The following is a 13,208-nucleotide window of genomic DNA, read 5'->3' as shown; positions in this document are numbered from 1 at the left end:
AGAAAGGAATTTTCCATGCAAAAACCACAACTTTTCTACCCCTCCTTTCAAAGTGTCATTGCAGAATGTCCTATTAAATCAGATGCAYGGTCAATGTTTTCCATCCCATGCAGTTCTGACTTGCATTTGTTGCCTCACTGGCTATCATCAAAACCTTAGAGGAAAACAAAAGGTCTGATGAAAACCATCTCAGGTTCAAGAAAAACTCCTTCCATTTTTTTTTTAACTGTTCTTTTAACTGATCCAAAGCCCGTTTGGTTCAGAGCAGACATTGTATTGACTCCAGCTTGATTCAGATAAACTCCAGTAACAGCACATGGGACAGGAATTTGGTAGTCCTGGGACAAACAACAATGAATCGTTAATCCATTTTGTGAGCTGCTGTGGGGAAAGGAAGGCCTTTGCAACGTGGTCTACAGAGAAAGGAATTTTAAAAGTGGGGGAACATGCACAGCCCAGAGTGTTATCTCAAGGTGATCATATCAAATAAGAGCAAGAGAGGTTATTGCTTTATTTGATATGTGATCTCTTAGTCCTCCTTTTTCCTTATAAAAAGGTTGGACTTTGATTTACTAAGAAAAGTTAGTGACAGCCAATTATTCCCCCATTTCTTCCACAGTTTCATTTTATTGTCGTGAGAAAATTTAATTTTTAACCATGTGATGATCTTACTGCAGTTTTACTGGGAAAAGGAAACCAGAGAGTCATGCTACAAAACAAAAGGGAAGGGGAACAGACCCTTCCTCGGGACAGATTTCCCAAGCAGTGGGTTGATCACTTGGAGAACTGTTCCTGAGGAAGAGGTAGAAATGTCCTCCCTCCTTCCCATCCTCCAAGCAACTCCTTCCCCCACATACACCGAAAGATGGCCCTTCCATCTTATATTTTCCAATACGACAAGCACCTTGGCTCTTCAGCTTTGGGCATCTGGTCCTCTTTCTCATTTATAGAGCTGACCTCTGTTCCAAAAAGCATATCTCCAGTTGTACTGACATAATAAAATGCTGGATTTCTGCTAATAACCACAGGCCAACCAGCCCTGTGAGGAGATATGGTGGGAGATCAAGTTCCGTAGAGAAGGAAGCAGGCACCCAGGAAGCGGGTATCAGCCTTTGGCAAAGATACCAGCACCGTCAAAGCCTTTCCTCCTCTATAGCAATGGCAGGAGGGAGGTAGGGACGACAGGAAGGCTGGGAAAAGGGCAATAAGTAGATTTCTGCTGGCCTTCTGACCCATCACAGCTTTCTCATCATTTTGGAAGACCATGTCTCTGTGAATGCCCACGAGCCTTGAAAAGTTACTGGAAGGGCTCTCCTCCTAAAAAGTTCAATTCATCATCCGGATGATGGAGCTGCTTTGAGACATAGGACCTGCTGGGGAGTTGGATTCACTTCCCAGTGCCTTTCCTCATGGTTTTGGCAGGAACTAACTTGCTGGAAGGGAGAATAAAGGAGTATAGGAGAGAGGGCAGGGATTGTGAGGGGTAGGAGTATTGGATTCAGGCACTAGGGTATCTCTTGTAGTGCCTACATGCCTAGGACAGCTCACGCATGCTGTGAACTTACCGCCTCCATTCTTGTAGCAGAGGTATGGGAACCGCCACACATTTCCCAGACCAATGATCTCCCCAGCCACAGACAGGACAAACTCCACTTTGTTACTCCACTGGCCTCTTTCTTCCATTTCCTCATCTTTTAGCTCTTCAGACCCCGCCACGGCCCCATTGGGCTCTGCAGTTTTCCTCATGGTTCTGCAGGACAGAGGAAAAGCAGAGCACAGGATGTAGAAGGTCATTGTAGGACAACCTGGTGGAAGGAGGAGAGAAGAGACCCAGCCACCAGAAYGAATGCATTCATAGTGTTACCATCAGGTCCCCCTCATCCTTTGGAAAACAGCTTTAAAGTCATCACAAAGCATTTTCCCCAGGATACATTCAGGGAGAATTTCTGCCCCACAGAAAAGCTACTTTGAAGGCACAGAAGGCACTGGTAAGGTGAGATGGACCTACCTGCATCACTCTGGATTCACTCCCTCATTCAACTTTCCTCCCCACAGCCGTCTACCTAGGCCCTCCTAGCCCATCTGCCCCTCTATACCCCCAACCCCAATGCTCTGCCTCTTCCCAGCTGGTGGTAACTTGGCTGTGACTTTGGAAGCAACAATTCTGAGGAAGAGAAAAGGATTTGGAGCTAAAGCAGGGGAACAGGGGCAGAAGAAATTCCCCTTCCCAGTATGTAGTCACTGTCTTTTTCTGAAATGGCTTCAGAGTGCAGGTAGAGAATTCATGGATTATTAGTCTGAATAAGAATGGAAGACCTGTCATTTATTTTGAGGCACTGCCAGGGGTGCTGAATTACTATCTTTGACCTACTGGCCACCACGTTATATTACAATACAGCATGCCTTCTGAGCAAAAAACCACACAYGCTGATTTCACCCAGACTCCCCTTAATAACAAACAGGCATGAGCAACAGACCTCCACCTCATTGCCCAACCCTGCAAAGAAAACAAAGCAAGGAAACAAAGCCCCTGAGATTAGCAAAAGGCCCTCATACTTGTGAAGTGCTCAGGTGTTTCCCGGTTGGGCAAGGATGTGCTAAAATAAGACAAGCTCAATTATTGCAGTGAAAACCAAGCCCAGCCATGCAAATACAGAGGGAACTCACTGTCTGACAAAGCACATTGAATGTGACCGGACCTGTAGAGTGGTAGAAGGAAGACATTCTCCCTGTCTATACTAAATCCTGAATTGTGTTTAGCATCATCTTAATTAAGCAAAGTTAGAGGCTGCTTGTTACAAGATAAAATTTTTCATCATACACAAACTCCTTTTAATTGGCTAGTCAATTTAAATCTAGCTAAAATTTGCACAGACCAGACTGAGTCTTCTTGTTGACATTTTCACTTTGATTACAGACATCTGAGTATGAGAGGAAACTAAAGTGTAAAGAGAAAGAGCTCCCTTTGACTTAGCTAAAAAATTCTCCTCAAAAGATTGCTCCAGCAAGTTACCTGAGGTAAGGATGCATGTGGAAGTCCAGCTGGAGAGCACAGACCTTACGTAAGCAGCATAGCTGGTGACTGTACCAAGGAAGTCCTAGCCATAGCTACATTTCATCAATGGCATTACTGAACAGAAGCTTTGATGGTGTGATTGGCATCAGCAAGGGACACACGTTCCCAAGTGGGGATTGGGAAACTGAACCAGAACTGAACCTCTCCAGAGCAGCAGCATCTCTGTTCAAGGCTTCCATTCCCATCAGCTCTGAGCGCTAAGAAATCAGGACTTTGTCCCTCAACATTAACTTACAGAGATGCAATTTCCTGGTGATTTGATAGGTTTTTTAATACCTCTCTCTGTGCCTCCTGAGAGGACATCTCCATTTCCAGGGAGCAAGCAGGGACAAGGATCTGCATCATCCACACTGCTCAACTCTGCCCCTGGATCTCTTCTGGCCCCTTCAGCCAGTTCTCTCCCAGGCAAGGTCCAAGTACAAGTCTGGATGGGGTTCAGCCCAGAGACCACTCCCAATAAGCAGAATGAGCAATTTCTCACCACACGACTTTCTCCACCCTACAGGACCTCCAGATCTATCCAACAACCTTTGCACCCTCAAACAGGATGGGAAACCATTCCCTCTCTCCTCATGCATAGTTTCTCTCTAGTTGTCTCACTTCAGGCTAGCATCACAATAGGAGCCAACACATGGATAATAGGGACTATCGAGGGGCTGAGCCAACTGGCAATGACAGCAAGTATGGTCCTAATATCAAACTGATCCAGTAGCCTACAAACACCATGGCATTTCTTTTGGTGCAATGTTCATCAGGGCAAGGAGGAAGTAGGAGCAGGAACTGGTTGGCTAGGCTTACACTTCTTAATACACAGAAGACAGTGTTGTTATCATGGCATCTCATTTGCTTCTGTAAATTGCCCAATGTAAATGAAATGATTTAATAAATCCTGATCCTCTGGCTATATCAGGCCAAGGGGCATGGAAAGGAACAGGCATATGAAAAGCCAACTTTTACTGAACATTCATAATGAAGCAGATAATGTTTGGCACAAGGCATATTTCCTCCTTCTGTCATTAAAATAAAGAAGTGAAAACAAACCTCCCAGTGTTATACATCAGTTGCTCTGGAAATGCCCAAGGCAACAACAGTCTTTGTTTCCCCATTTGCTCTGGTGCTGAAGGGCCCATCCTATTCCCTTTGAAATCAGCAGCAGATTTCCAGGGACATATAGGACTGAATCCCACACGAAGCATTAACACTATCTTCAGTTAGAGGGGCTGCAGCATGAGCAGAGGAGTATAAAACATGAAGAAGGGCAGGCAAAGGTCAGTGAAGGCCATTCACCTGATTATACAGTTACCTATTCAAAAATATTGCAGGAAAATTCTGTCCCCTTCTCAAATTTGAGTGTTTTTTAGAATTACTTCTCATAAGAACTTACACGTGGGCAATGCCTGTGGGCACAACCAATATAAGTGCCACATACAAATGCACCAGGGCACTAAGGAAACAGTCTACCTCCTTTCCTTGCCCAGTCTTTGCCCTTTATGGCCCATATGCTGCAAGTGCCAATTTACAGATGCTTTACAGGTACCATTCATACAGCCCCAAACTCACCATGCTCTATAGCATGTCTGGATCTGCGCTTGAGTGTCATGCTGGATCAGTCCTCCAACAGGATCATACCCTACCTCTAACCCCACATTTAAAGAAGGTGGTGTAATCCAGAAGTCATGTCATGCACCCCAAATGCTGGCTGGTGCAGTCCTACCAAGGCACCGATGGCTTGCCGGCGTGGCAATCCTCCCGGTCCCAGCTTTGCCTCCTCCACTTAGCTTGCTTGCTGTGTTGATTGGGAGATGGAAGCGCGAGGTCCTCCATCCAGTCTTTTCTCAGTTCCTGAAACCCAAGCAAGGCCCCTTTCCCCACTCCCTATCTACAGCACAGCCTGCCAGCTGGCTAATCAGTTCATTCAGATGCTGCAGCACAGCCTGCTCATCTTTGAGAGGAGCAGAGCTCCACGCACTGTCAAATGGGAGAGAAAAAATAACACATACTTAATGAAACGTGTTTGATCTGTCACAGTCCTTGGCATGTTCCAATTTGCTGCAGTTCAGTGCACATTATCAAGCACAATGGTGCTTAAGTCTGGGCTTATTGAGGATGTCATGAGTAGCTGACAAGAGAGGACTTAGCTAATTTCTTTATGTTTATTCTTTTAAGGCAAGGTGGATCCAAGAGCCAGTCTATTTCTACTAATGTTTGTTTTACATGTTTTTGTTACACCTGTTTTACACAGGGGCAGTAGAAGATCACAAACATGGAGTCACCTCCTCTCACTTAGCCCCTGGGAGGGAATGCCCCAAGTGCCAGCCCATGGCCTCAACCCTGTAACCAGCCTTAACCTTAGAGATATCTAGGCCAGGATTTGGACTTTGCAATTATCCTCTGACTCTACAGTGGGTCAACAGAAAGCACAAAAGTTGGGGTACTGCACTGAAGAACAACTCTGGAACAAASAGACCAGCAGGGGAGATGCTGCATTTGTGGCTTTATTTCCCTATTTTAAAACAGGAAAATGCAGTCTGCCTATGGAACTGAGCCATCCTGACTGGATAAAAGTGGCAGAGGTGAAACTAAGCCAGTGCCCTAAGTTTCAGCACTTTATGCCATGAGCTCCACCTTCTCCCTTTCCAGGCAAAGCAATGCACAGCATGACACGTGTCCAGCATTTCCCTCCTCTGTTTGCCTGCTGTTTCTAAGAACAAACCTATTCACACACCTCCTGGCTCTATTCCTAAACATCTAATGCTACTGTGCCCCTGTCCTATATGTTCTCAGGCCAGATGGGGACTCAGATAACTTCTTGTTTCCAGCTAGGAACAATTTGACTCTCCCACAGCAGCCACAGCCACCCACTGTGTTACATCATTCCCAACCCACAAAGACATTTTCTTCTCCCATTAGATTCTCCTGCTCTTTATATGCGAGTTTGAAGAAAATGCTTTGCCCCTCGCTGCCTGTCTGCACTTTTTCTGCTGTTTCTTTGCCTAAGTTTGGAGAAAAAGACAGGCAGGGACCTTGCTCCTCTGACTCCTCCAGTTTCAGACATTTTTCCCCACTGATAAATCTGACACTGTCTCCCATCCTACCCCCTCTTCTGGGCCCATTCAGCCACCACCACCACCTTTCTTTCTCGGCTCCCTCTCATCTCACTAGTCTCTATTTCAGAGGTGCCCTGTTGCATTTTCTTCCCTCGGCACTTTGAAGAGGTGCCTTTGTCTGGGCCTGGAGTATCCTTTGTAGGTATAACCACCAGCCTGTTGTCTTCCTACAGAGAAGACAGGGGCTTCTTTTCTGCCCGGTGTAACAGGCAACTCGGTGTGAAAGTAACTGGGTTGGATATGGAATATGCTGTGTGGAGGAAAYCACAATTTTTAACCCATGAGATTTAATGCTGAGAAAATAAGAATCCACATGGATTTTCCCACCCACTAAAACACAAGCACACAACTTGCAGCCAGCCAGAAGCACAGGCTACACCAAGAAGTTCCCTTCTTCAACACTGAATGGACTAGTCCAGTCTTCCCTTGCTCACATTTTTTCTGCTATGATAGTTCAGCACCTGCCACTTTGGGATCCTTCAGGTAGGGCCATGGAAGGCAAGGGAGACCAAGGACTCATCTGAAGTGCTTTGGGCACTCATAAGTTTAGTCTGATGTGCAGAAAGCACCGTGTAGAAATGCAGGAGAATAGCATTTATTGGTTTTATTTGGGAACAGCTGCCATTAAAGAGGGGAAGCAGGAACCAGAAAGAGAGGACCCTGAAGGAGAATGAAAGCATCCTTTGAAAGCACAGTGGTATCCTCAACCCCTCCCCAGGTGAAAAGGGCTTATCCAGGGCTTGTGGCTGGCTACTCAAGTGAGACGAGGGACCAGAGAAAGAAGGGGAAGCAGCTGCATGGGGTTTGGGCACTGGAGGGAAAAACCACTAGAGATTCACCTGCTGCATTTCTTCCTGAGAGCCAGATGACTGTGCCTGTGGTCACATAAGAGCTCCTACTGCTGGGAAGTTAACATCCTCCATTTGACCTCTTCTGCTATTTTATCTCAAGGTAAATGAGAGAAGGACAAATCTCAGAAGTGAACAATGAGACAGCAATTGAAACATCGTTAAAAAGCACAAGGTAATGCTTATCAGAGGAAACACAATTTAAAGCACCTTTGGACTCTTGTAGGTGCTGTTTGAGCTGAGGGAACCACAAGGCAGAATTGCAGGTGACGCTGCAGACAGCTGAACTGCATTTATACTTTTTTGTTTTATTTTAGAACAAGCAGCAGCCAAGCAGGTAAACTGCAATTTAAGGTGGGAAGGGAGGAATCAGAAAGAAAACAGGCTGTGCTGTGTTACAAAAGGAGGAGTATGAGGACACAGAAAATTCTCCAGTTGCATGATATGAACCAGCAGTTAGTCAGCAGCTGAAATCCTGCATTGCATTTTGATGGCAGGAGGAGGGGGCAGCTGAGGGAGCAGAAAATCAGGACTATGTGAGGAACAGCAGTGCCAGAGCACAGCTTAAGGAACAAACCTAGTTAGATTAGTGCATGAGGGCTGCCAGTGGAATAGGTCTTATCTGCAGGATGGACAGGAAAATATTAGCGGTAGGAGTAAGTACTTTTCAGCCAGTCTAAGAGCAGCTACGTGAATGGGGCTGGCTGCTTTAACCACAGCCGTTTCCAAACCCAAACACTGCTAGCAGAACAGCTCACTCCAACTGCTAAAAGGAAAAGGGCAAGGAAACGTAGCAAGAGAAAAACTGATCAGCTCCTGGACAGCATTCAAAACTAAAATGCCTTTCATTTCAAGCTGATGAAAGCTAGATGGTTTCTTTACACCTTCTAATTAACTTGCAGGTTGTGTGGGCTATAGGGCATTTTCAAAGCATCTGCTCAGCAAGGTTCATGGGGCACAGGAGGCTGTAAAAAGGATCGGATCCTGCTTACATTTTCTCTAGGAAGAAATAAGAGCAACACTCCTGCAGTTAGTGAGTTTGCTGCTTACTGACGCTAGCAAGAGTGAGATAAGGAGCAACTGTAAATATGCTAATGACATGTACATCTGTGATACAAGCTGCAAAGATTACAGACCCTTCTCCTTCAGAGCACACACAACCAGCTGAGAAGGGGACCAAATGGCTCCTGCCCCGTCTTTTGCTATCAAAGCAGGAGATCCTCCCACGTACTTAACAGAGGCTGGTCTTTCCTGATGGCCAGCACCGAATTACTCACTAAATGCAGTGCAGCTTGTTCTCTGCGCTAGTTCAATCTGTGTCAGTGTCAATGGCTCGCCAGCCCTGCTGTAGGCTACAGAGATACAGAGGTGGTTTCTTATTCAGCCTAGAAAAAAAAATCAAGACTAACTGATGAGGTCTGTAAAGGGGAGGTAAATGTGGACTGACTCCCACCTCTGCCTTTACATCAAACCAAATAAGCTCAAGACCTTTGCTTAGCCCGTAACCCAGCCGTATCCACTGCCACATAGCATGAGGCCCCATAGCATGCAATGGTGGCAGGATCCATCCTTCTTACAGAGCACCATGGTGGCAGGTCCTCTAGGGCACATCCTATGGATACAGAGCCCCCAGCCCAGCCCTGGCAGACCCCCATTATCCAGGACCCTCCTGATGCCCAGGCCAGGCAACCAGAGGCACCTTGCTGAAGTCCCATGGTTGCACCTGGTGTGCTGGGACATCCTGGCACCCAGTCGAAGCATGGGGGCCCACATGGCCCCTTCCTGAAAGGGCAGAGCCAGGTGAATGACACGGAGGCTGAAAGCCACGTTGCTCCAGTGACCTGATGAGCAAACAAGCACAGAAGGGGTCAGTGCCGCCTCCAGTGACTCACAGGAAAAGCATGGGGGGGCAGCGACCCACCGGGCGGCCCAGAGGCCCCCCGGAGAAGGGGCAGAGTCCAGAGGAGAGGAAACGGTGGCCAGCAGGGCTGCCACCTCACCAATGCAGCAAAGTCACTGAACGCAGGCCAATGAGCAACGGGAGGGAGGCTCCTGGCCCGCACCAGTCCCAGCTGGGCCACCTGCTGCTGACCCAGACCAGCCTGAACCTGGAGACTGCAGGATGAGGGGAGCATGGGGAGCAAAGCAACTACCCTCTGCAGGTGAACATGGGCCCTAATGAAATCCCTAGCCTCTGCAGTGTCCAAAACCTGAACATCACCCTCTTTTCCCTGGGGCTGCCATTTTGGGGCAGGTGAGCAGAGGAGCCAGTGCTGTATGGAGCCAACGTCTCAGACCCAGAAGCATGAGGGCAGTGCAGAGGCTTTGGTTTCACACTGCTCTAGATGCTTCTAGCTAAACTCTCCCTCGCAGGCATGCCCTATGTAACATCCTGAAGCCACAGCCTGGGGGACGCACAGTCAGAGAGACAGGAGACACAGGGACCACAGGGGAAGAGTACTCAAGCAAAACTCTTCCAAAAGACAGATGAGGTAACAGCATGAAAGAGTGTCTTACCCCTCCCAGTGTGGAGGGCAAAGGGAGCCGTTCACTTGTTTGGCAGAGCCCAGCACCTCTCGGCATGCGTGCACATGCAGCCATCGCAGAGCAGCCTTTTTCTCTGCAGGCAGGGATCCCTGCACCCCAGGGCCATCACCCAGCAGCCTGCACTGAGCCTGCTGCCTGCCCCCAGGCCATCTTTCAGCCCCACTTGGGGAGTGAAGCACCCCAGGATCCTGCTCAGTGCTCAGGTCTGCAGCTACTGGTACTGCTGCTGAACCCTGCGCAGACTCAGCCATCTCCTGGCATTGCACAGGACAGACACGTCATATAAGATCGGGACAGTCAGAGGCACATGCTGACTATGTCCCTAAGGGTTTTGTAAGCCCTCACTAGAAGTGCCTGCTGCAACACATGTGCAATCCCATTCACTGCATGCAACAGGGATTGTGGGGCACCTTTGCCCTCTGAGAGGAGCAGTATCTGCCCCCAGACCTGCGACACCAAAACTTGCTTTTTTTATAGCCCTGCCTGGGAGCACCAGCAGGGAGAGACAGGGCTCCTGAGCCTGCCCTCAGCAAGGACCGCATCTGCCCCAACCAGTTCAGCAAAGCTTCTCAATCTTTCTGCTGCCTGAGGCCTTCCCTCTCTCAGATGCTGCAGCTTACCAATTACCTATCCTTTGGGCATACCTTTGCTCTTCAGCTTCCTGGCACTCCCCAACAGTGTCGCTGCCTGTCCTTTCCAATAGGAACCATAAATGAAAAATGTCTTCCCTGGGCTGATCCAGATGGATAATTTGATCCCCATCCTCCAGCTCATTCTTCCTTTGTTTGACTTTGGGAAGCTTTTCCCCTTGCAGATTTGGTGGCCTACCCCCTGGAGCACTGCAGGCAGCCAGTGTGCAGCAGCTGCCTGTGGGAGGACCAGAGACACCAGCAATCCCAGCATGACATGCATATCCAGCCGGACCTGCTCAACAAGCAAGCACCTGACTCACCTGAACCCAGTGCAGGTCCCCCTCAGACAACCCCGTCCCACTGGAGTCCAGGCAGGGAATCCACCAAATGTGCAAGAGGTACACTGAGGTGACTCTAACCTCAGAGAGATAGTAAGAGTTAACACAAAGATTTCCCTCTCTCCTCCTCTGGTCCCTCCCCTTCCATCAGTTTTCCCTGCCAAATTATCACCCAGCTCACATGTGGGCGGTGGGATGGCAGATGGGGAGGTGTATTGAGGAGGGAGAACTTTCTCCCCAGCTCCCTTACAACATACCCCTCGCCAGACCTTGAACTGTGGCCCTGACAGGAAGGCAAGAAAAGAAGTTGCCACAGGCAGGCAGGGCAAAAGCCAGAAGTTTGCAGAGAGCGGTGAAGGCAGTCAGTGGAGCAACTCCAGGTCTGCTCATACGCACTGGGCAGGAGATCCTGCCTTGCAGACCCCATGGCACTGCCCAGCCTGCCTGCCGCGCACCCCATCAGCACTTTAATGGGATAGTGACATCTCTTAATGGGATAGYGGAATCCCTTAAGAGAGTCCTGGAAACCTACAGAACAAACCATCTTCACCTCCTGGGACAGTCACACTAAACCTGCTTTAGGGCCAAGCTCAAGGCTCCCAGGTGCCGCCAGGCAAATGCAGTAAAAGGCAGCGAACAAGYGGGGAGGCAAAAGCTTGTCCCAGGCTCATGTAGACCCCTCCATATCTGTGCCATACACTGCGAATGCAAACACAGCTCCTACGAGAGCTCTGTCAGCCAGGAGAGACACTGTCTGAGTGTTTGTTTTGACAGAGTGGTCATATCTGCTAGAAGGAAGCATTCCTGTGAGCCTTTACAGCTACCCCTCTGCCCCAGCAGCTCTGTCTCTATGCATGTGCCAGCCCCAGTGCACTTTTCCAAGGCTATTCATGACCAATACCAGCAGCAGACATTCCAGTTCTGCCACTTTTCTCAAGACAGTTCAGCTCAGTAATTTTTTTTTAATGGCTATTACTTTTTTGTCTATTGCTTTGTTTACTAATGTGCCTGCCAAACTCCTATTGACCTCTTCAGGCACCCACGTGGTTAAATCAAAGCAGCACACAAGATCAGAGCTAGGATGTGTCCAGCACATGCTCTGATCTGCTTGCCTATGTCAGAGCTCACCAGATGAGCACTGCCTGGTCCCCACAGTGGAAAACCTGTCAGGCAGAACCTGAGAGCTGACAAAAGCCCTCACCACCTCATAGTGGGAGGCAGTAGGTTTGTGTGCCTGCATGTTATATAGAGGTCATTTGTAATGTTGTCTCTCAACAAAATCCTCCATAGGCACTACCAGTAAGCAAATCAGGTCGTATTAGAGCATGCTAGATTGTCCCTGGGGACAAACAATGCCAGAGATGTGGGAACATTAAGGGAGTCAACCCTTGTGGCTGGCACTTCTGTCAGGATAAATCACTGAGGTCAGGATTTGAGGCAGTAAGGGAAAATGTCTCCTTCTACTCTGGGGTGCATTTATCTACTACCTCAGCTAACACTTTAAGGCCAGGCTGGTCTCCAAGCCCGTCCTGTTGGGTAGCCCAAAGAGCAGGCAGATCAGCTCAGTGCAAGTGCTGGATGTTGTCTCTGGGGACTGGAGAGCTCTGAGCCAGCCAGCCCCATCCCAGTGGCCTCAGTCTGGGAGCACAGCTGTGAGGGCAGCAGGGCTGGATAACAGCTTGGACAGGCTATGCCTCTTTCCTGGCAGCCATGCAAAAAAAGAGAGTACAGAAGCCTATTTCCAGATTTCAATTTCCCAAGCACACCACTTTCCGTGGCGCTGGCTTTCACCCACCCATTTGGGCTGATGGAGTAGATCCAGACAAGGAAATTAGGGCTGATCCTCTCTTGCATGGGCCAGAACCAATGTCCGAAGGGTCAGGCTCCATCTTTTGGCTTGGGGGCTGTATCTTAAGTCCTGAAAGACTAAATCATGAATATCACGTGCTGGCGTTGTGCTGCTGCAAGCGTTGTGCTGCTGCAGTCCCTACAGATGAAGGACAGAACTGCTGACCATCCTGCCAGGGACACTGGTATGACCCAGTGTAGCTGGTGAAAAGGTGCAATAGAGATTGTCCAGGTATGAAGCAAGGACTGAGATAAGTCTGGGTAAGCAGAGCTGACCTAAAAACTCAGTTTATCTGCACTGAAGTATTTTGCAGGAACACCACAGTTTTTTCAAAACTGCAGATGGGAAATGACCTGTGACATTAAGGTAAAGCAAAAAAGACCTAAATGAAACCTTTATCACAACAAAATGTGCGAGGATCATTCTCCATCAGGGAAAAAGGCTGTGATTTCTACTTTTCAGCCCAGAAGATAAAAAATTCAAACTTTGGAGGTTTTTTTACCAGCCAATAATTCTCTGTGGTTTTAATCCTGCTACAGGCATGAGGCACCTTTATCCTTCCATGGCAGCCTCCACTTGAGGAGGCACTAGTGTAACTGCCCAGATTTAAAAAAAGAAGTCACTTTCTGACCAGCTCAGCTGCAGGGATGTGAAGTTCATGTTTAGCCCTGTCCTGGGGAAGGGTAGAGGAAGGGGTAACACACTCCCTGACCACTAATTGCCATGTTTGCTGGCAGAGACAGCCCTTGGTCAGGTATCTGGGGATGCACTGCTGTGCAGGTAGAGAAAAAGCCTGTTAAAGCATGTGGCA

The 13,208-nt window shown here is 48.4% G+C and overlaps 1 protein-coding gene across 1 annotated transcript in view; it reads right to left on the bottom strand.

The window, feature by feature from the left end:
• SLC6A12 (solute carrier family 6 member 12) overlaps positions 1 to 13,208 on the bottom strand; it is a 49,592-nt gene that overhangs the window by 29,798 nt on the left and 6,586 nt on the right. Inside the window, exon 2 of the mRNA XM_026070335.1 lies at positions 1,566 to 1,750. Coding sequence (XP_025926120.1) covers positions 1,566 to 1,746 — 181 coding nt within the window. The 5' untranslated portion in view covers positions 1,747 to 1,750. The remainder of the gene's footprint in view (positions 1 to 1,565; positions 1,751 to 13,208) is intronic.

This window comes from Apteryx rowi, unplaced genomic scaffold (assembly GCF_003343035.1).
Source record: "Apteryx rowi isolate R43461 unplaced genomic scaffold, aptRow1 scaffold_31, whole genome shotgun sequence".
Classification (NCBI taxonomy): Eukaryota; Metazoa; Chordata; class Aves; order Apterygiformes; family Apterygidae; genus Apteryx; species Apteryx rowi.
Note: the sequence above shows the minus strand (reverse complement) of the source record. Positions and strands in the feature narration are given on the sequence as shown.